The sequence below is a fragment of the Xenopus laevis genome, chromosome 1L, assembly GCF_017654675.1.
Source record: "Xenopus laevis strain J_2021 chromosome 1L, Xenopus_laevis_v10.1, whole genome shotgun sequence".
Lineage (NCBI taxonomy): Eukaryota > Metazoa > Chordata > Amphibia > Anura > Pipidae > Xenopus > Xenopus laevis.
This window is the reverse complement of record NC_054371.1, coordinates 153149976-153170659: the sequence shown is the minus strand read 5'-3', so window position 1 is coordinate 153170659 and position 20684 is coordinate 153149976. Positions and strand designations below refer to the sequence as shown.

General features: G+C 37.4%; 2 gene segments (V, D, J or C); both read left to right on the top strand.

Annotated features, from left to right (window-relative positions):
- The first annotated feature begins 5207 nt into the window (after positions 1 to 5207).
- On the top strand, positions 5208 to 5829 carry LOC121400910. The segment is given in 2 exon segments: positions 5208 to 5259; positions 5414 to 5829. Coding segments are annotated over 2 exon segments (453 nt in total).
- Positions 5830 to 14847: 9018 nt separating this feature from the next.
- Positions 14848 to 15753, top strand: LOC121394437. The segment is given in 2 exon segments: positions 14848 to 14982; positions 15173 to 15753. Coding segments are annotated over 2 exon segments (354 nt in total).
- The last annotated feature ends 4931 nt before the right edge of the window (positions 15754 to 20684 follow it).

Sequence of the window (20684 nt, the reverse complement as noted above, 5' to 3'; positions counted from 1 at the left end):
AATACTTCGAATTTCGAAGTATTTTTTGGGTACTTCGACCATCGAATGGGCTACTTCGACCTTCGACTACGACCTTCGACTTCGATTCGAACGATTCGAAGTAAAAATCGTTCGACTATTCGACCATTCGATAGTCAAAGTACTTTCCCTTTAAAAAAAACTTCGACCCCCTACTTCGGCAGCTAAAAGCTACCGAAGTCAATGTTAGCCTATGGGGAAGGTCCCCATAGGCTTGCCTGTGATTTTTTGATCGAAGGATTTTCCTTCGATCGTTGGATTCAAATCCTTCGAAACGTTCGATTCGAAGGATTTAATCGTTCGATCGAACGAAAAATCCTTCGATCGTTCGATCGCAGGATTTGCGCAAAATCCTTCGACTTCGATATTCGAAGTCGAAGGATTTCAATTCGAGGGTCGAATTTCGAAGTATTTTTTACTTCGAAATTCGACCCTTAGTGAATCGGCCCCTAAGTGTAATTATTGAGGTGAACAGCCTCAATATAAAGGTGAGATCTTCTTTATCAAGTCCCATGTTAATGACATAACATGACTTCTAAAGAACTATGCTCCTGCAATTAGCAAGAAAAGAACATAGGGGTACATTTATCAAAGAGTGAAGTTCAGCCACTAGAGTGAAATTCCGCAGCTCTCAATTCATTTCTATGGGATTTTGAAAGGCGTATTTATCAATGGGTGAAAGTGAAAGTTCACCCTTTGATAAATACGCCTATAAAAATCCCATAGAAATGAATGGAGAGTGGCGGAATTTCACTCTAGTGGCGGAACTTCACTATTAACTTCACTCTTTGATAAATATACCCCTAAGTCTAGAGGAGACAGACTGAGTGGCAAATTTACAAAAACTAGGCTAAGAAAATTGACAGATTTTTATTTACAGGAATGTGTTCCTAGCATTCAGGAAAGGGTTTCACAAATGATACATTTAGCCAAACAGACAAGTGCACCAAACATGGAAGTAACTACAGACAAAGCAGACCCTGTGGCTGCAGGGGGGCCCAGATGGTATAAGGGGCCCACAAGGCCCTAATTAGCGAGCGATTTCATCATATATTGGTAAAAAGTTCAAACTCTGGATATATTGGGGGTCCTAAAATAAATTTGCTGTGGGGCCTAGTAACATGTACTTATGCCAAATTAACAGAATGTTTAAAACTGCTTTGAGAATCCAAATTCCATTATTTTCTCTAAGGTGTTAGAGCTCAGCATCAGCATCTTGGGATGTTAGTATTTAGGGCATGAGATAGTTCCAAATATCCCACCACATCACTTTGCCCTAAAAATGAATGAGCATTATATTAAAATGAACATTATTCAAATTAATAGGGGTCTAAGTTATTCGGAAAAGTTAGTTTCTATGCTGGAATTCTTGTTAAATCAGAAAATAATTTTATTTTAAAGTCATGAGTTATTGGCTTGTTGTAACCATATGCACTAAAAGCACCAGATTCAGTCATGTGTTCTCTTTAACTGCTACTCTCAGGCGCATGTTTCTAACCACAACATAAGCTGATGTCACAACACCCACATCTTCTTAAACAACGAGAGCATGAAAGGAGTACATTCTATGTACAGACAGAAACATATACAGTAGTAACATGCTGTTTTTCTACTTGATTTGCCTTCCTTGGACATTCCTCTTAGGTGTGTATTTATATTATGCCTCCAAATTACCATATAAAAGATTAGGTAATGAAAATAGTTGTGTTTATTACCATCAGCAGCACCAATGTAAGCCTGCACTGCCGTCTGTCTGAGAAAGTGTAATGTATATTGTCAATGTGTTTCTTACTAATTTTATGAAAAGCTGTTCTGTTTTTTTCTGTTTCAACAGGGATCAATGGACAGTCAGTAAATCAGAACCATCAACCTCAGATTATTACCATTGGAGAACCTCTATATTTGGAATGTACCTACAAAGTAACTTATAGCCCTTATCTCTTTTGGTACGTCCAGTACCCAGGAAAAGCTCCAGAGATGTTATTGAGTGACCTTACACAGAAAACACACAAAGGATTCTCAGCTCTGCACAATAAAAAAGAAACATCCTATCACATGACTAAAGACAGAGCAGAACTAGAGGATTCTGGGGTGTATTTCTGTGCTGTGAGTGACACAGTGACTAAAGGAGCCATCTCACCTATCACACAAGTGTGTGCAACATCCTCTGTCAGTTTATTCTATTGTTATCTAGCTTTGTTTCAGTGCACCTATACTATAAAAATATATAACATTAAAAGGGTTGTTCACCTTCCAAACACCTTTTTTCAGTTCAGTTGTTTTCAGATTGTTCAGCAGAAATAAAGACTTTTTTTAATTACTTTCCATCTTTTATCCTTTACTGTTTTTCCGAAACAGAAGTTTTTGATACATTTCTCAGCAGCATCTGTGGAATTTTAGCAACTACTGTATCAATTCTAACAGCCATGGGATTCTGCTCAGCAGGGGCAAATATAAGAAATGTGTCAACTAAATGTATCAATTCAAAACAGTTTGCAGAGTCAGTGACCCCCTCCCAGAGCTCCTTCAGAAGGACATAAGAAGGTGACAATTTTCATTTTAAACTTTGATATTAGAAACAATCTGAAACCAACTGAACTAAAAAAAGTGTTGGAAGGTGAGCAACCGCTTTAGAGGTGAACTAAAGCTTAACTAAAGAAGTAGGCTAGAAATTTTGTACATTATGGTTTGGGCTTCTGTACCAGCCCAAGGGAACCACAGCCCTTTAGCAGCGAATATCTGTGTCTCAAAAGATGCCCCAGTAGCTCCCCATCTTCTTTTCTGCTGATTCACTGCACATGCTCTGTGCTACTGTCACTTACTGAGCTTAGGGACCAACTCAAAATATATAGTACACAATGTCACAGTATAAGGCTTATTAGTAATTAATAGTGATAATTACTATGTCAGCTCAGAAACCAGTGCAACTGGAATCAAAATGTAATAATCAGCCTTGTAGTATCAGCTTATATTTCACGCCAACCTAATATTCAGCTTGATAATTAGTGATGACCCCTAAGCTTAGCTTCTCAACAGCTGCTCAGAGCCCACTGAGCATGTGATTGTCGCAAACACTGTCCAAGATGGTGACCCCCCTGTGACAAGTTTGAAGTCCCGGATCATTGCTGCTATTGACAAGCTGAAACTTTAGGCTGGTGAAATAAGTTAAGTATATAAAATATAGCATTTTCGGACATATTCATTTTTAGGTTTAAGTTCTCCTTAAATACAAGAATTTCAAAAGAAGAGTTATTCAGTTGTTGTATGAACCCCCCCCCCTTTTTCCCTTTAAGGCTTTACCATGCCTCATTAGCAAGTTTTTCAGGACCAAATGGACTTCATTTCTATCTAAGTAATGATAATGCATCACTGTCTGTGTTACATTTTGTAAAATAATTTTTGGCAAGAAAGCAAAAACCCTACTCTTATACAAGGATACTTATTGAAATATGTGTACACTATAGGAAGGCATATCATATATTTATGATTTCTGCCATTTTAAAGGGGGTCTATACCCAAAAAATGAATTTATGTAACCTTACGTAGGGTCTTTCATTGAGCACTTTTGCAATTTACTTTCATTTATTTTTTTTTGTTTTAGTGGTTTATGAGATCATTTCAGTTAGATAATTTCAATTAGACTTCAAATAAAAGGCTTTTGGCAGTACTAAGAATCAGCAGCCATAGGGTTAACTGAATACATAAAATACATAACATTAACAGTTTAGGGTCTCTGTCACTTTTAGCCTTCAAAGAGAGCTGTGAAGCTGAAGCCTGCCCAGCAGTATAAAACTGTTTTAAACAGCTAATATCTCAGAAAGAAAATTAATGTAAATGGCAAAAGTGCTCAGAGTAAATAAGTGTAACCCAGTTGTTTGGGTTTAGATCCCTGTTAATATGGAATTATTCCTTGTGTCTGACCAGTACACATCCTTCTAATGAAGGCTTGGGAGGCTTAGCCTTTCCAAATTGGCAGGGACAATTTTCCTACAAATCATAAAGAATGGCACTATTCTCAGAACAAATGTTTAAATACTATACAACAAATAATATTGACCAAAACTCATCTCCCTCTTCTCACAATAAATTATACAAGGAAAATTACCCTTTTGTGGCAGTGGAATGGAGCCATTTTCCCTTTCACAGAATACTTACATTTTAATATTCGTGTCATTATCCCCTGAACCCATCACTATGTCTATATTAACCCCTTTCGTTTGACAAGCCACACCAAAATGAGCTGACATCTTTAAAGTATGAGAGTATGCTTTGTGTTTGGAAGAATGGGTGTGATTAAGTCTTTTTGATGGATGTCTATTTGGGCAAGTAATTGAATGTTTTAATACCTAAATGTTAGCAGTGAGGGGCAGATGTATCAAGGGTTGAATTTCGAGGGGTTAAATCCCTCGAAATTCAACTGTGGAATAGAATCGAATAGGCAATTCAGGCGAATTTAGGTGCTGGCGAATAGTCGAATGGGCGAATATTCGCCCGGCGAATAGGCGCACGATCGAATATTCGATCAAAGGATTTTCATTCGAACTATGATCGATCTAATGCCTTTTTATTTGATCAAAAACGTAGAAAACAAGCCTATGGGACTTTCCCATAGGCTTTTAAAGCAATTCGGGTAGGTTTTAGGTGGCGAAGTAGGCACTTGAAGTATTTTTAAAAGAGACAGTACTTCGACATCGAATGGGCGAATAGTCGCAGCGTTTTTGCACTCGATCAGTATTCGACTATCGAATGGGCGAATAGTCGCAGTGGTTTTGCGCTCGATCTATTCGAATCATTCTACTCAGGCGAATTTATGCCAATTCGATAGTCGAGGAGCACAAAAAACTACTCGAAATTCGAGCTATTTTCCCTCTATTCATTCACCCGAGCTTGGTGAATGGGCCCCTTAATGTTCCTGCAGTGATATAGTAAATACAGTAATACAGTTTATTATTCATATTGTTTGTTAAATATGGCTACTGAGTTAAAGTTAGTTTATCTCTCTCTCTCTCTCTTGAGTTTATTGTGCCAGGAAAAACACACACCTGATTGGCCTATTTATGCCACTTTATGTTATTTTTAGTTTCAGTAGATTTTGCCGGCGTAAGTCATTGATGTCAGATCCGGGGAGTGGCAACAAGTACATACAGTAGCTAATTCTCAAACATATTACACCCTAAAGATCACTCACACTCCCTACAGCAACAATGCTTCTCCTAGCTGTTCTGTTAACGTTATTCTTATGTGAGTATTCTCTATAATAGATTCAATTGCAATTTACTGCAAATATGTTGATAATTCAATTGCGAATGTTATAAGTTCACAACACATAAAATATTGTACATCAATGTTATTATTGTGTTTGACATTATATTTTCCCCGTCTCTTGTCCCTACAGATATAGAAAGTAACTCTCAGGTGGATCAGCAGAAAGAACTGACTGTTCACGAAGGAGAGGTGGCAGAAATTCATTGTAATCACAGCATAACAACATATGACAGAATGTTCTGGTACAAACAGAAATTCAGTACAGGACCTGAGCATATCATATCAGGCTATATGTCTGCTGAAGATATAGGTCCCTTTAGAATGACTTTCAAGAAGGAAAAGCTCTCCACCAGCCTCATAATCACAGATGTGCAGATTTCTCATGCTGGGACATATTACTGCGCTGTGAGTGACACAGTGATAAAAGGCACCAAGACACATGTCACAAAACATTCAACCCTACATTTATATCACAACACAGTTCTGAATTGGAGCAGGTGTCACTTCTACTCTGAAGTTTTAGAGAAAATATACCAATGCATTTAGTTAAAGGCAAATCAAGAAGGAAAATTAAACAACCTTTTTTAAAGCATACATATTTTCTGTTTCTGGTTCACGTTCAACTTTTAGTATATTATAGAATGGCTAATTCTAGGAAACTTTTCATTTGGCCTTCATTTTTTCTTTTTTTTTTATAATTTTTCAGTTTTTTGCCTTCTTCTCACTATTTCCATATTTCAAACGGGGTCACTGATTCCATCTAAAAACAAATGCTCTGTAAAGGTACAGATTCATAGTTATTGCTACTTTTAATTACTCGTCTTTGTATTCTGGTCCTCTCCTATTCATATTTCAGTCTGTTATTCAAGTAAATGCATGGTTGCTAGGGTAATTTGGACCGTAGCAACCAGTATGTATTAATTGCAAACTAGAAGAGCTGCTGAATAAAAATCTAAACAACTCAAAACCCACAAATAAAAAAAATTAAAATCAATGGCAATTGTCTGAGACTATCACTCTCTACATCATCCTAAAAGTTAATTTAAAAGTGAACAACTCCTTTAACAGTAGGGATGTAGCGAACTGGCGTTTATGTGTTCGCGAACGCCGTTCGCGAACACCGGCAAAAAATGCGAACAGTTCGCGAACTGTTCGCGAACTTCGAACATCCGAAAATCGCTCGATTCGAACGATCGAAGGATTTTAATCGTTCGATCGAACGATTTTCGTTCGATTCGAACGAAAATCTTTCGATTTTAGCGATCGAATGGTCGAATGGTCGAACGATTTTTGACGCGAACGCCTATTGGCGAACGTCGCGCGACGTTCGCGAACATTCGGCGGACGCGAACAGTCGAAGTTCGCGCGAACTAGTTCGCCGGCGAACAGTTCGCTACATCACTGTTTAACAGCACGGTGCATCAGTCTGCTTACTGCATGCATCTATAACTTATGTATTCAACCAAATAATAAATCCTACACAACAACAATTTGGCCCATTATGAACAATAATTTGCATGGGGGGTTGAGGATTTCTATTCTTTTAAAAAAAAAAATTATGTTTAAAGTGTGGAAGAAAGGTATTATGGTGCTGAACAGTGATGCTCAATTATACTGTATAACTGACCTGTATATATATGTGATGAGGCAAACGTGAGAGCATTAAGGTATAGCAATGCTTTTTTATAGACAACTTCACCAATGTCAGATCAGCAACACTTGTTACATGCTACTTAGAGGAGGGGCCTTCACAAGCAAGAGGGTTACTTTGCACTTTGCTTTGTAAACATTGATTTTATGCAGCAATTAATTAGAGACACAATGCTGTTGTCTTACTCAAGGAGTTAACAATGTATTACATAGATATAAATAATATAGATATAAATCCAAATCTGATTCAAGTGGCTTAACCCAGCCAGGACTGTATTTATAAACAGGCACCCAAGGGCCTGTGCCTAGGACGGAAGCTTTGGGGGGGGCAGACTATATTATATATATATATTATTTTTATTATAGCCTCACTCCCTTTATTCCAGTGTCCATTTAGCCACACATGAACCAACACACAATGAAAACAGATTTTGCACTTATTCTGACCCCTTTTCTATGTACACCATAATTTGTGTGTATATTCATTTTAATAGTTGTGCCCAAAGATGATTTATATATACACAGCCAAAGATTTGAGGGGATAGTACCCCAAGTTCCATCCACCATCAAAGGGGCAATTTACTAAAGGGCGAAGTGACTAACACTGGCAAAAGTTCGCTAGCGTGACGTAATTTCGGTACATAGCCATTACTAACGGGCACAGGCGTAACTTCGCTAGCAAAAGAGGCTGACGCTGGCGCTCATTCACACTCAATTGCTAGGTGAAGTTGCACTCCGACCAAGGGACGTAACTACGCAAATTCACTAAGATGCGGATTTTACTGATTGTTACCTCAAACGCCAGACTTGCCTTCGCCACCTCAGACCAGGCGGAGTGCAATAGAGTAGATAGGACTTCCTCAAAAAGTCCCAAAAAACCATGACGTGTTTTCCTTTTTTTCAGGGTGATGGGGCTGCAAAAGAGTGTACATTTTTTTGGGGGGTAACCGGCTTACCCCTACATTTCCTAACATATGGAACATAAACTATACACTGGGCTCATGTGTAGGGCAATATAACACCTCTATTTTATTTTATTAAGATTCCCTGGGCTTGTGTGATGTAATGTATTTGTTGCAACTTTATACGTCCATTCAACTTTAACTTCCCGCTGTATGCAAATTAACCAACGCAAGCGCAGCTTAGCTTTGCTTGACGAATTATCGCTCGGCGCAACTTCGCCAGCGTTCGACGCCTTGGACACAACTTCGCATGTTAGTGAATTAGCGTTGTCTGATCGAATTTTTGCCTGGCGAAGTGTTGCACTGCCTGCGAAGCCGTAGCAGGTGAATTTTCGCCGCTTAGTAAATTTGCCCCATAGTGTTCCACTTGTGCGCTTTCCCACAAACTGGGTTAGGTGTTGGAATGCTGCATTAAATTATTTTTTGCTGTTTGATTTGATTTGTGAGTGCTAAGAATTGGATTACAGTATAGGAGTAGTCCATCTCTTGTATTTGAGAGACCTGCTTTGAAATCTCAGTAAACTACCATAGTGTTACTACCAAATAACAGCCACAAGATGGCTCCAACACTTAAAAAATATAAGTAAACATTGTAGGGATGGTCTATAAAAAAGAAGGCTGTATAATTCTGATAACGAGTGGTATTGTGTAAATTCTAGTAACAAATAGTTTCATCTGTTCAACTCGGTAAACACGTTGTTTTTTTTATTTCTGCAGCATATATAATTCCTATAATACAATGGCAATTATTTATCTTATACATTTTTTTTTCAGAGAGAAATGGTAAGCTATGAAATTCTCTACAAATGTACCAAAGCTGTGGACAAATACACATGACAATTTTCTGTTCAAAATGTTGGCCCCAAATTCGCCCATCACTTTTGGGCATACTATTGCTTTAGTAGCAGTGCAGTCCATCCTTGCAAAGGCACAGTCACCACACTATATACAGGAAGCATTGAGCAAACTTGACACACGTTATTTTTACCTCTAAATACAGTTTACCCATTGCTTTATTGTCTGTCTTGTTCTTGCCTAAAGGGAAAAATGTCACAAATTTTTTGGGGCTGTAGGGTCTATCAATGAGATCTTGCCCTGTGTCCACTGGTACAGTAAAACAGCCATGTTTATACAGTGTTCATCTTGGGACTAGTATGGATCTTAGATTTTGTTATCAATTGCTCAAATCAGCTTAATATCATATAACAGTTATATACTGTAAGTAAGAGGCTGAAATTGGTATAACAATTTTCGCCAAATGTACATTACAGTAGATCCTTTATCCCATCCGTTTGTAAGTGGTGGTTATTCTAGGTTAAACCATTAACCTTCCTCCACCATTCATGTTAATTTGCTTACATGAATACATTATTCAACTGTCCCTCTGTTCTTACTTGTTTGTCATTAGAATGCATGCACTGATATGTTGTATTGTTAAAGGTAGCTCAGGTGGCTGTATATAACCATAACTGTTCCATAGGAAGTGACATAGTAAATCCACATGTATTTAAACAATGAGAGCCTCAAAGAAGTTCATTCTTTGTACAGACACACACAGGGAACATGCTGATTTTCTACTTGGCTTTACTTCCTTGGGCATTCCTCATTGGTGTGTATTTATATTTTTTGAGGACACAGAGGGCATATTAATGATTTATGATATGAAAGAGATTAGGTAAAAATTGTGATTGAGCAATATGAAGCACCAACTTCTACTACAGAGTGTCAATATATTTTGATGGAGGGAATCTCTAAAGCTGTTCAGTTTTTTCTTTTTCAGCTGGAATCTATGGACAGTCAATAAATCAGACGCAGCTCTCTCGGTTCATTACCGCAGGAGAACATGTGCATTTGGAATGTACCTACAAAGTATCCTACGTCCCTTATGTCTTTTGGTACATCCAGTACCCAGGAAAAGCTCCAGAGATGTTATTGAGTGACCTTACACAGAAAACACACAAAGGATTCTCAGCTCTGCACAATAAAAAAGAAACATCCTACCACATGACTAAAGACAGAGCAGAACTAGAGGATTCTGGGGTGTATTTCTGTGCTGTGAGTGACACAGTGACTAAAGGAGACATCTCACCTATCACACAAGTGTGTGCAACATCCTCTGTCAGCTTATTCTATTGTTATCTAGTCTTGTTTCAATGCAGCTACACACTGACACCAAGAGGGTTATTTATTATAAGTCCAAATGGCAAAATCTTGAAAACTTTTGTTTTTTTTTACTATGAAATCCGAATTTTTAGTGGGAAAAAAAACCCAGAATTTTTCAAGATTTATTATATACCAAGGATGGAAAAACTCTGAAACTGAAAATCCGGCATCTCAGCCCTAGCAAGGTTGTGTATAATTGGAGAGGTCCCTCTCCTATTTGAAGTTTCTGTGGTCTCGTCTGGAATTAGTCCTTAAAATGCAATTAATTTAAACTTTTCGGGCAAAATCCAAAAAACCTTGGCTTTTGGGAAAAAGCCCAAAAAAATTAAGCGATTCGGGAAAAAAAAATCAGAAAAAATTGTACAATTCGGATTTTCGCTCGATTTTTCCGGGTTTGTCCCGGATCCAATTAAATCGTGCTTTTTTAATAATAAATAAGGTCCATTCATGGATTCTAGTTTGGTCTGGCTTTTTTGATTAAAATACTCAGATAAATTCGGACTTTGATTAATAAGGCCCCCCTATATTCCAACCTGAAATATATAACATAAAGTACAATTATTACAGAAAGAGATTAATGTGATTGCAGACTTTGCTTCCATTCTTCATTAGCTTGGGTAATACTATCAAATATCTAATTTATAAGTAAATATTCAAAATATTTATTTAATAATATATAATATTTAAAACACTAGCTGTGCTTCTAAAGTACCCATGGGAAAAAACACCTGGAACCTGCTTTAAAAATTCAAAATTTTTATGTATTTAAAAGCTATACCACTATTGAGTGAAAAACTCCCCTTTAAGTTTCTAAACTTCACCATCTCAGTAAAAAAATGCTGGTATTGTCACTCTCCAGAATTATTATTCCAGAATAACTGTAAACCCATAAAATTACTGAGCAGTTGAAATAGTGTATACCAATGCTCAGGCCTGGACTGGCAATCTGTGGGTTCTGGCAAATGCCAAAGGGGCTGCTATAAGATGCCATAGAAAGTCAGTGTTTAGTGGGCTGGTGGTGGGGTCTGTTTGGGCCTCTATGAGGCTGATTGGGCCTCTGTGTACCTGAAATGCCAGGGCCTATTTTAATTCTCAGTCCGGCCCTGCCAATGCTGGCCAGCACTTTAAAAGAAACGTTCAGTCTGTCTGCATCCATTCCTCCACCACAACAGTAGTTCTACAGGGTAAGGAACTTAATCTGCAAAAATTCAAAAGGACATAGAAGTCAATCATTTTTTTTTGCAGTGATTTTTTCCTTTCCGTAGTGACTTTTTATGTTGAAGTTTTCAGTAACCAATACATTGGAGCCTATTTTTTGATGGCAAAACTTGATAAAAAATATTGTCCATCGCTAATAGTTATGCTGTGTTTACCGCTGGCCCAATGCAGTTGTGCTGAGATACATTTATCAGCAAATTTTACAAGCAGCTTGATTTTACCCTGCTGTCACTAATGCATTATAATAAAAATATCAAGTTCATCCATTTGTTTAAATAGTGTCTCAGCTAAATTGTAAAACTGGTTTTGCTTAAAGGACATGGAAAGGGTAACTCAATAGGGATGACATTTTGTTAGGTAACCCTCTGTGAACAAAAACCGATCTGGCCAGGGTGGTGTGCCTCATCTTTAAAAATGCACCAGCCAGGGGGGTTCTTGGCTGAGAAGGGCCAATTCTTGTCCTGTTTTGGGGTGGACACACTTGATTAATTTGGTATAATGTTTGACTGTCTAGCCCAAGCATGCAATAGGATTTCCTGGGAAAGGAAACAACACTGCCCAATCTGCTCCCCGGTAAAGTACTCCCAGCCAGGTGCACAAGCCCAGAGCACAAGGTTAGCCAGTCATGCAGTTCATTTTCATAACTAAATCATCGAAAATATATTCACAGCAATAGAACCAAAAACTGACAGATCTACCTGTAATATTATGGCCATAAGTATAATGTAATCACTTTTTACCATCTAAATCAGTGATCCCCAACCAGTAGCTCGTGAGCAACGTGTTGCTCTCCAACCCCTTGGATGTTGCTCTCAGGATCCTCAAAGCAGGTGCTTATTTTTGAATTCCAAGCTTGAAATCAAGTTTTAATTGCAAAAAAACTAAGTATAGTGCCAAGTAGAGCCTCGTTTAGGCTGCCAGTCCACATAGGGGCTACCAAATAGCCAATCACAGCCCTTATTTGGCAACCCAAGGGACTTTTTCATGCTTGTGTTGCTCTCCAACTCTTTTTACATTTAAATGTGGCTCACAGGTAAAAAAGGTTGGGGACCCCTGATCTAAATGATAAGCTGCTCCTCTTTTAGAATATCACTGTTACAGAAAAGAAAGGCATTTTTTTGCTATACAGATAAACAATTATTAAAGGGTGGTTAACCTTTAAGTTAACATTTAGTATGCTATAAGATGGTTAATTCTAAGCTACTTTTCAATTGGCCTCCATTTTTTCTTTTTTATAGTTTTTGAATTATTTGCATTCTTCTTCTGACTCTTTCCAGCTTTCAAATGGGGGTCACTGACCCAATCTAAAAGCAAATGCTCTGTAAGGCTACAAATGTATTGTTAGTGCTACTTTTTATTACTCGTCTTTTTATTCAGTCCTCTCCTTTTCATTTTCCAGTCTCTTATTGAAATCAGTGCATGGTTGCTATGGTAATTTGAGCCCTGGCAACCGGATTGCTAAAATTGCAAACTGGAGAGCTGCTGAATAATTGAAAAAACACAAATAATAAAAAATGAAAACCAATTGCACATATTCTCAGAATATCACTGTCTACATCATACTCAAAGTTAATTTAAAGTTGGAAAATCCCTTTCATTTTACAGATTAATTAATATCCACCAGATGGCTCCAACACCTAAAAAACGGTCACATAAATTACTTTGCCTTAAAGTGGCTGCAAGTTTTGTGGTGACATGAAACTTTGTTAAGTAACTAGGCTGAATGCTTGTAGCCTTTATTATAAGCTTCATTATAATAAAAATCACATGGTGTACATACAGTATTTGGTTTCTTATCATAGTTCTCTAAGTGCACAGAACTTTACTGGAACTGTTAAAGGGAAACTATACCCCTCAAACAATGTAGGTCTCTATAAAAAATATTGCATAAAACAGCCCATATGTTAAATCCTGCTTCATGTAAATAAACCATTTTCATAATAATATTCTTTTTTTCATGTGCCTATGGGTGATCATGATAAATAGAAAATTGCCATTTAAAAAAATACGACCGCCTCCTGGGATCGTATGATTCACGGTGCACACAAACATACCAAACAAACTATACCTGTTAGGTCACATGAGCCAATAAACAGACAGAGTTCTGTCTTTTGCTTCCACTCTTCTTCCTGTTACAGTTAGAGTTGTAGTATTTCTGGTCAGCTGATCTCTGAGGCAGCACACAGACCATCATGAAATGGGGATTCAAGGCAAGAGATGTAAAAGGGCAATATTTACTTAAATATATATTCAAGTTTGACAAGATTCTTTAATATGCCACTTAATTTGATATAAACTATCTGTTGCTCAAGTATTCATTTTGGGGGTATAGTTTTCGTTTCAGTGCTAATGTAAAAAGAAACTGCAGTTTAACTTGTTTTTACATATACGGGTAGATGTGGGGGTCAAATGAAATTCTCCCTTGACCACAGCTGTGGAACAGTACATCACTGTTACATTGCAACCCTTTCTCTCAGCTAAGCCCTAGTTGGAAGTGTCTGGGGTAAGGGTGATAGAGTTGAACTACAACTTAGATGCACTGACTTTGAAAATAAAGCATGTCAGTGGTCCTTAGCCAAGAGTAACTAGAGTTTCTGCATCTATATCCAGAAATGAATTGGTATACACTTATTTAGAGTGGTCCTCTGAGCACTTTTGCAATATACATTCATTTCTTAATTGTATGTGCTTTCTAAGATATTATTAGCATAAGACAGTCTTATTTTGTTAGCCACACTCAGCTCAAGGAATCTTTTTGACAGTCCAAAGTGTCTATGCACTTCCCAGAGGTTATTAACCATTGGGTTGTTGGTTGGCCCAGTTCAGTCTGAATCAGAATAAAACTCTTGACTTTTCAAGTTGTTCTTATAAGAAATGTTGTCCTTTTTAACCCTTTCACTGCCCATGACATACAGCAGTGATCCCCAACCAGTAGCTCGTGAGCAACATGTTGCTCTCCAACCCTTTGGATGTTGCTCCCAGTGGTCTCAAAGCAGGTGATTATTTTTGAATTCCAGGCTTGGAGGCAAGTTTTAGTTGCATAAAAAAACAGTTGTACTGCCAAATAGAGCCTCAATATAGGATGTCAATACACACAGGGGCTACTAAATGGCCAATCACAGCCCTTATTTGGGTCCCCAGGAACATTTTTCATGCTAATGTTGCTCTCCAACTCCTTTGACTTTTGAATGTTGCTCACTGGTTCTAATGGTTGTGGATACCTGACGTACAGACAGTCTGCCAAATTCACAATTTCCATTTACTTGTACAGGACTTATAGGCAAATACTTATCAAAGAGCTGATTCTCATTTTCGGCCTTTGATAAATATAACCCTACAAATCTGCTATAAGTAAAATGATTACATGAGTTTTATGGTGTTGCTTCCCCTAAAATTAGAGAAATGGTGAAAATTTGCAAAAGGCATTGAAGTCGTAGGGCATTTTTCACAGTGACGTTTTCCATTCAGCTGCAACTTTTTCAGCATACAATATATTGGAGTCTGTGGGTGTTTGCAGCAGCATTTCACTCTGATGATCTCTGACAAAAGTTGATGTTCTGTCTTCCCCATACCTGTCTCTCAGGAAGTGGCACGTGATAAAAGGCAGCGACATCTCAACAAGAAAAGAAGAGAGTGTGTTTACAGAAGACAGTGACAGGAGTCATGTTTTTTACCTTCATTGTTTTGATGTTGGTGTTCCTAATAGGTGGGTAATAGTGCTACATTATAATCAGAATTATTATTGTTTCATGCAATAGCAAACTTTATTGTTAACTTTATAAATAGGTAAATCAATGCTGTATATTTGCCATTGAGCATGGCTTTGCACATAGATGACACACTCAGAAAGGTATGTTTCAGAGTCAGGAATTTAAAATATATCATTGTATTTCCAGATGGAAACTATGGACAGTCTGTTGAACAGACACAGCAACCCCAGTCTATCTTCCAAGGAGACTCCATATATCTGGAATGCACCTCAACTGCTGCTTATTTTTTCTGGTATGTTCAGTATCCTGGCCAAGCTCCAGAGATGCTCCTAAGCAGTGTGTTAAAAGAAGAAAACAAAGGATTTTTAGCTGAGCACAAGAGAAGTGGAACATATTTCCATCTGAAAAAAGACAAAGCTGAACTGCAAGACTCCGGGGTGTATTTCTGTGGTGTCAGTGACACAGTGACTAAGGGATGGAGCCCACCTGTCACATAACTTTCAAGCTGAGCTCTTGATTTTCTATATATGTTCCCTTTGCTAAATATGCTTCAGTGAATTGCGGTGTTTGTATGAATGACCTGTAGGTGTCACTGTGTACAAGAATTATTTTGTACATACATAGTACTTTCTATACTGCTAAAAGTGTTAGAGTTGACGTTCCTGCTAAAGTGTAATGGCTGCATTAAGCTGTGATGAATAAAGCACCATACCCATTCTTGGCTACCAAAATATAATATTAATGTGTAACTTATTCATATATTTTAGCTTCTCCTGCAACAACTGTACAATAGTTTCAATGGGCAATGTAATAAAAATATATTCAAATGAATTCATGTTTAAAAGCAATGTAAATCAAAATATAACATTCTGCGTGCAATTTTCATTCTTAACTTCCCAGTGCATTTTATATAGGAAGAGTGGTAAACCTAATACAGGTATGGGACCTGTTTGGCAGAATCCTTAGGACCTGGGGTCCAATAATTTGGAACTCCAAACCTACTAAAAATCTCTTAAACACTAAATAAACCAAACAAAATTGTTTTACCTCCAATAAGGATTAAGTATACTGTATCTTAGTTAGGATCAAGTACAAGGTACTGTTAATACAGGAAATAATTGTTCAAAATTAGAATTTTTTTTTTTTTTTAAGGATGGTTTTTATTGATTTTCAACAACAAAAAAATTATAGAAAAGGAAAAGAAAGGAAAGAAAACAATAGACAGCAATAAGGTGGCTGGAGGAATGAGAGACAATTATAATGATGTTGCGAGAGATTCAGTCCATGGAGACCATACGTCCTCGAATTTCCCTGGACATCCTCTTTGTTTGTAAAGTTCCAGTTGGGAGTAAACAAGAGCAATCCATTTCCGCAAAGTTGGGGGTGATGGTCCCATCCAGCGTAGAGCTATAGTCTTTTTCCCGTAGAACAAGAGCAGTCTCATTAAGTGCCTGGTTCGAACTCTGGGTACCATGGAATCTACTAATCCCAGAAAACATGTGGCAGGGTTGAGTACCTGCGGTAAGGCTAGTTCCGTTCCCATAAATTGAGTGACCTGTTGCCAGAACCTTTGCAGGCCCAGATTTGTGGTAAAGCCACAAAGGCCTGGGCCTAGGGTGGCATAATTTCTGGGGCCGCCAAGCCACATCTAATGGACTAATTTCTGTGCGCACTGAGGACTGGGCGCGCAGCAAGTTTTTGCACTTGAGGAGGAGGCCTGAGTTGTGAACAGACAGGGGCTGGCCAAGGGGTGCCAGAAATACAAACCCACCACTGCCAATTAGCAAAGCACTGTATAGCTAAGAGGCCTATTTATCAAAATTTTAATTTGTGTAGTTTTAGAGGTTTTTTCAATATTTAAAAAAAAATGAATGTCTACTTATTTATTAAAAGATTAAAATATAAAATGCATGACATATTAACAACATGGAACAAATCTGAATAAGAATATGAAAACCTTGAAATCCTTGTTTTCCTAAGAATTTTCCTGCATTTACAAATGAAAAAAAAAACTGGAAACCTCTAAAAGCACAAAGCAAAGAAAAAAATGGAAAAGGACAGCTCTCATTGACTTCCATGTGACCTTGCCAGCTTTTAGATGGAGATTTGTATTAGAGTTTTTCATGTTTTTTACACTCAATAAATATCATGTTTTTCATGGTTTAGATTATTTTAATACATGATTTTTAGCACTAAAAGGGAATGAAAAAAATAGGAACGCTCATAAATCAGCTCTTAAAGTCTTTCAAAGCAACACTTAGGGGCAGATTTATCAAGGGTTGTATTTCGAGTTCATGCGAGTTATTTAAAACTCTGATGAAAAACTCCCCAAAAGTTTTCGCCATAAAAAAACTTGAAAATTTAAATTCGAAATTCGAAAATTCTAATTTTCACTTCGACCCTTTATAAATCTGTCCCTTAATGAACTCTGGGTGGAATTTCTAAAAGCATCCTCACATAATGCAATCTTCACATATAAGCCGCTTTAGGTGGTGTTCACTATACTGCCCTCCTAGCCCCCTACCTTTACATATTGGGAACTTCAGCTTTTCAAGTTACATGGAGCAGTGTTACTTCGCACCCTTACGCCTGGCGAATTTGCGCAACGGACGTAACTACACATATTCACTGACGCGCAAATTATTCTGAACGATACCTTTTATGCCAGACTTCCTTCGCCACCTCAGACCAGGTGAAGTGCAATAGAGTAGATAGGGATTGCTTCAAAAAAAGTTAAAAATTTTTCTAAGTCCCAAAAAATGCTGGCGTTTTTTTTTTTTTTTATGGGTGATAGTCTGAAAAAGATTGAAATTTTTTTTGGGGTTACCCTCCTTCCCCCCTACATTTCCTAACTCATGGCACCTTAACTATACAGTGGGCACGTGTGTAGGGCAAAATAAAAATTTTATTTGCTGTTTTGAAGTTTTCCCAGGCTTGTGTTGTGCTGCTACATATTCCTCCATTGTAACTTCAATTTGGTGCCGTATGCAAATTAACCATCGCTAGCATAACTTTGCTTTGCTTGGCGAATTAACGCTACCACAACTTCGCAACCTTATGCTTCCCCTGAGCGCAACTTCAGATTTTAGTGAATTTGCGTAGCGCTGGTGAAAATACGCCTGGCGATGTGCGGCGAAGCGAGGCGAAGCGTGGCGAAGCGCGGCGAAGCGGACGATGGCACAACAACGAATCTTAGTGAATTTCCCACTAAGAGAACCTGTAACTGTTAAGGGTTTGCTTTATTTAACAGCTAAACTTGAACTGAAGTTATGCCCAATTCTATCCATAAGAGAGCAGCACACGACTTGGATGTGAAGCTAAAGGTTTTCATTCCGCCATTCATTATATACAATATCTAATAATGATAAATCTAAAGCAACTGGACATGATGAGTAAACCTGAAAGGATTTAATTTCTCGCCCAAATGACTAATTCAGTTTAACGGAGATGTAGGGAATTACCTGGTATTTAACTTTTACCGGTAGGACAATCACCAAAAAAAGATGTTTGTACTGCACACATTTTAAAAATGTTTTTAAAATTCTTTATTGTTACACTTCTGTTTGTTTCTGTTCTGTTCTTCGGGGGTATGATAAATACTGTAGCCCAGACATATGAGCTGTAATATAAGGTACTTGAGTATTCAGTTGACAATTTTGTATAGATACCTTTTGCAGCAAGAAACATTAAAAGCCTTTTGGGGTAAGTGACAAATATATACCTGCTTTGTACCTATTGAGGGTTCATTTTTAGTTCATTTGTTCAGTCTTTAGTCTTGCCTTATCTGACATTGTCTGCAGCTGAATGGGCACACAATTTCGCCAGATCAGTTGTACTTCCATTGTACAAATATGGAACCTTGGGCTTTCCAGATAAGGGATATTTCCGTAATTTGGATCCCAATGTTTTAAGTCAACTAAAAAAATCAGCTAAACAATACATTAAAATTAAGTGTACGGGAGATGACCATTCTGTAATTCAGAGATTTCTGGATAACGGGTTTCCTGGAACTATACTTGACACATTTTTACTTTAGCCTTGGAGTGCTCCCCTTTTTTTTTACTTGTCATGTGCAACATGTGGCATTTTATGACTCCAGGAGTCAAATCCATTTTTAACTTGTTATTTTTGCTTGGCAACTCTCAGGCAGTAACAGTAATAGAATGAGTGGAGTCCTGAATGGAGAAAAAACAATGCAGCTCCATTGCAACTTAATTTCAACTTACTTCTCCTTACAGAGTGCAACCTACCAGGTCATGTGACAGTTCTATATGTTCAGAGAGGAAACAGCTTATATGGGCTCAGTGCAGGGTCTGAGCTCATTGTGACATGATGTCTCCTACTGCTCCTCTCCTCTTAGCTTTAGCTTCTCTGTTGGGTGAGTAACTTCCCCAAAATGTTTTTCATTCACATTTCTGTGCAAAAAAATAAATATATTTATTTAATTTTCTTCTAACAGGCAGCAGTTATGGACAGTCTGCTACCCAATCCGAAACTCACAGTTCTGTGCTCCAGGGGGAAAGTGTGCAGCTAAACTGTACATATAAGACAACTGGCACTCCAAATCTTTACTGGTATGTCCAGTATCTACATAAATCTCCAGAAATGTTGACCTATAATTACGCAAAAGAAGGAAAGCGAGGATTTACTGCTAAAGTAGAAAACTCTGATACCTACAACCTACATAAAGAAGCTGCAGAACTGAGTGACTCTGGGATGTATTTCTGTGCTGTGAGTGACACAGTGACTTACTCAGAGCTCATACTTGTAACATAACTCCAGAATCATCTGTGACATTGACTGACAATGGTAGAATCCTTTAAATAAGCAAAGAGCTGAAAAAGTGATATCTGGAATTCTTACCTAATCTGAGCAATGAGCAGAATTAGAAGAACAATATTTATTTAATGATACATAGGGCCAGATTAAATTTGATGAAAAAATATTATTTCCTAATTCAATTCCAGATTTTCCCACATGCAATTAAATTAAAAAAACTTATCTCACTGTTTATTACATGAAAACTCTATTGAGGTCTATGAGAAAAACTGGAAATGAATTAGGAAAGTTCTTGTCTCCTCAAATTGAATCTCGCCCTTAGGTCTTCACATAACAAACCGTAAAAGAATGTTTTCTCCTTGATTTGAGTCAGGCCCATAATTTACCCTTGTGCAAACTTGAAATTAGAACAAATTCAGTAAAACCTAGGACAGCAGCGCTAATATTTTATTTTGTGTGTATGTCAGATATTAGAATATTTCCATCAAAAATGCAAAACTAAAACTGTGATATAACATTGTATCTACTAATAAATGTTTAATAAATAAAAATAAAACAGTTTTCAGCATGAGCAAAAACAGAATTTATGATGAAAATACACACTGTTCGTTGCTTATTTCTTAGTTATTTTATTATAAAACAGCAACAAAGCATTATTTTGCTTTAACACTTACTATCTTACATGTATTAACTGAGTTTAACTGGAGACAATGAGCTTTTGTTTTTAAAAAAAAACACAAATGACACTGGCTGACACAGAAGTACAGTAAGGGCTTTAGTTTCCCTTGAATTGTTTAAGGGAGCTTGGGTCCCAGTAAAAACACAGAGATTGTGTTTGTGTGTATGGGCAATAATTATATATTCAGATCCAAATAATGTGTTGTCATTTTGCAGTAATAATGTAATATCACAAAATATC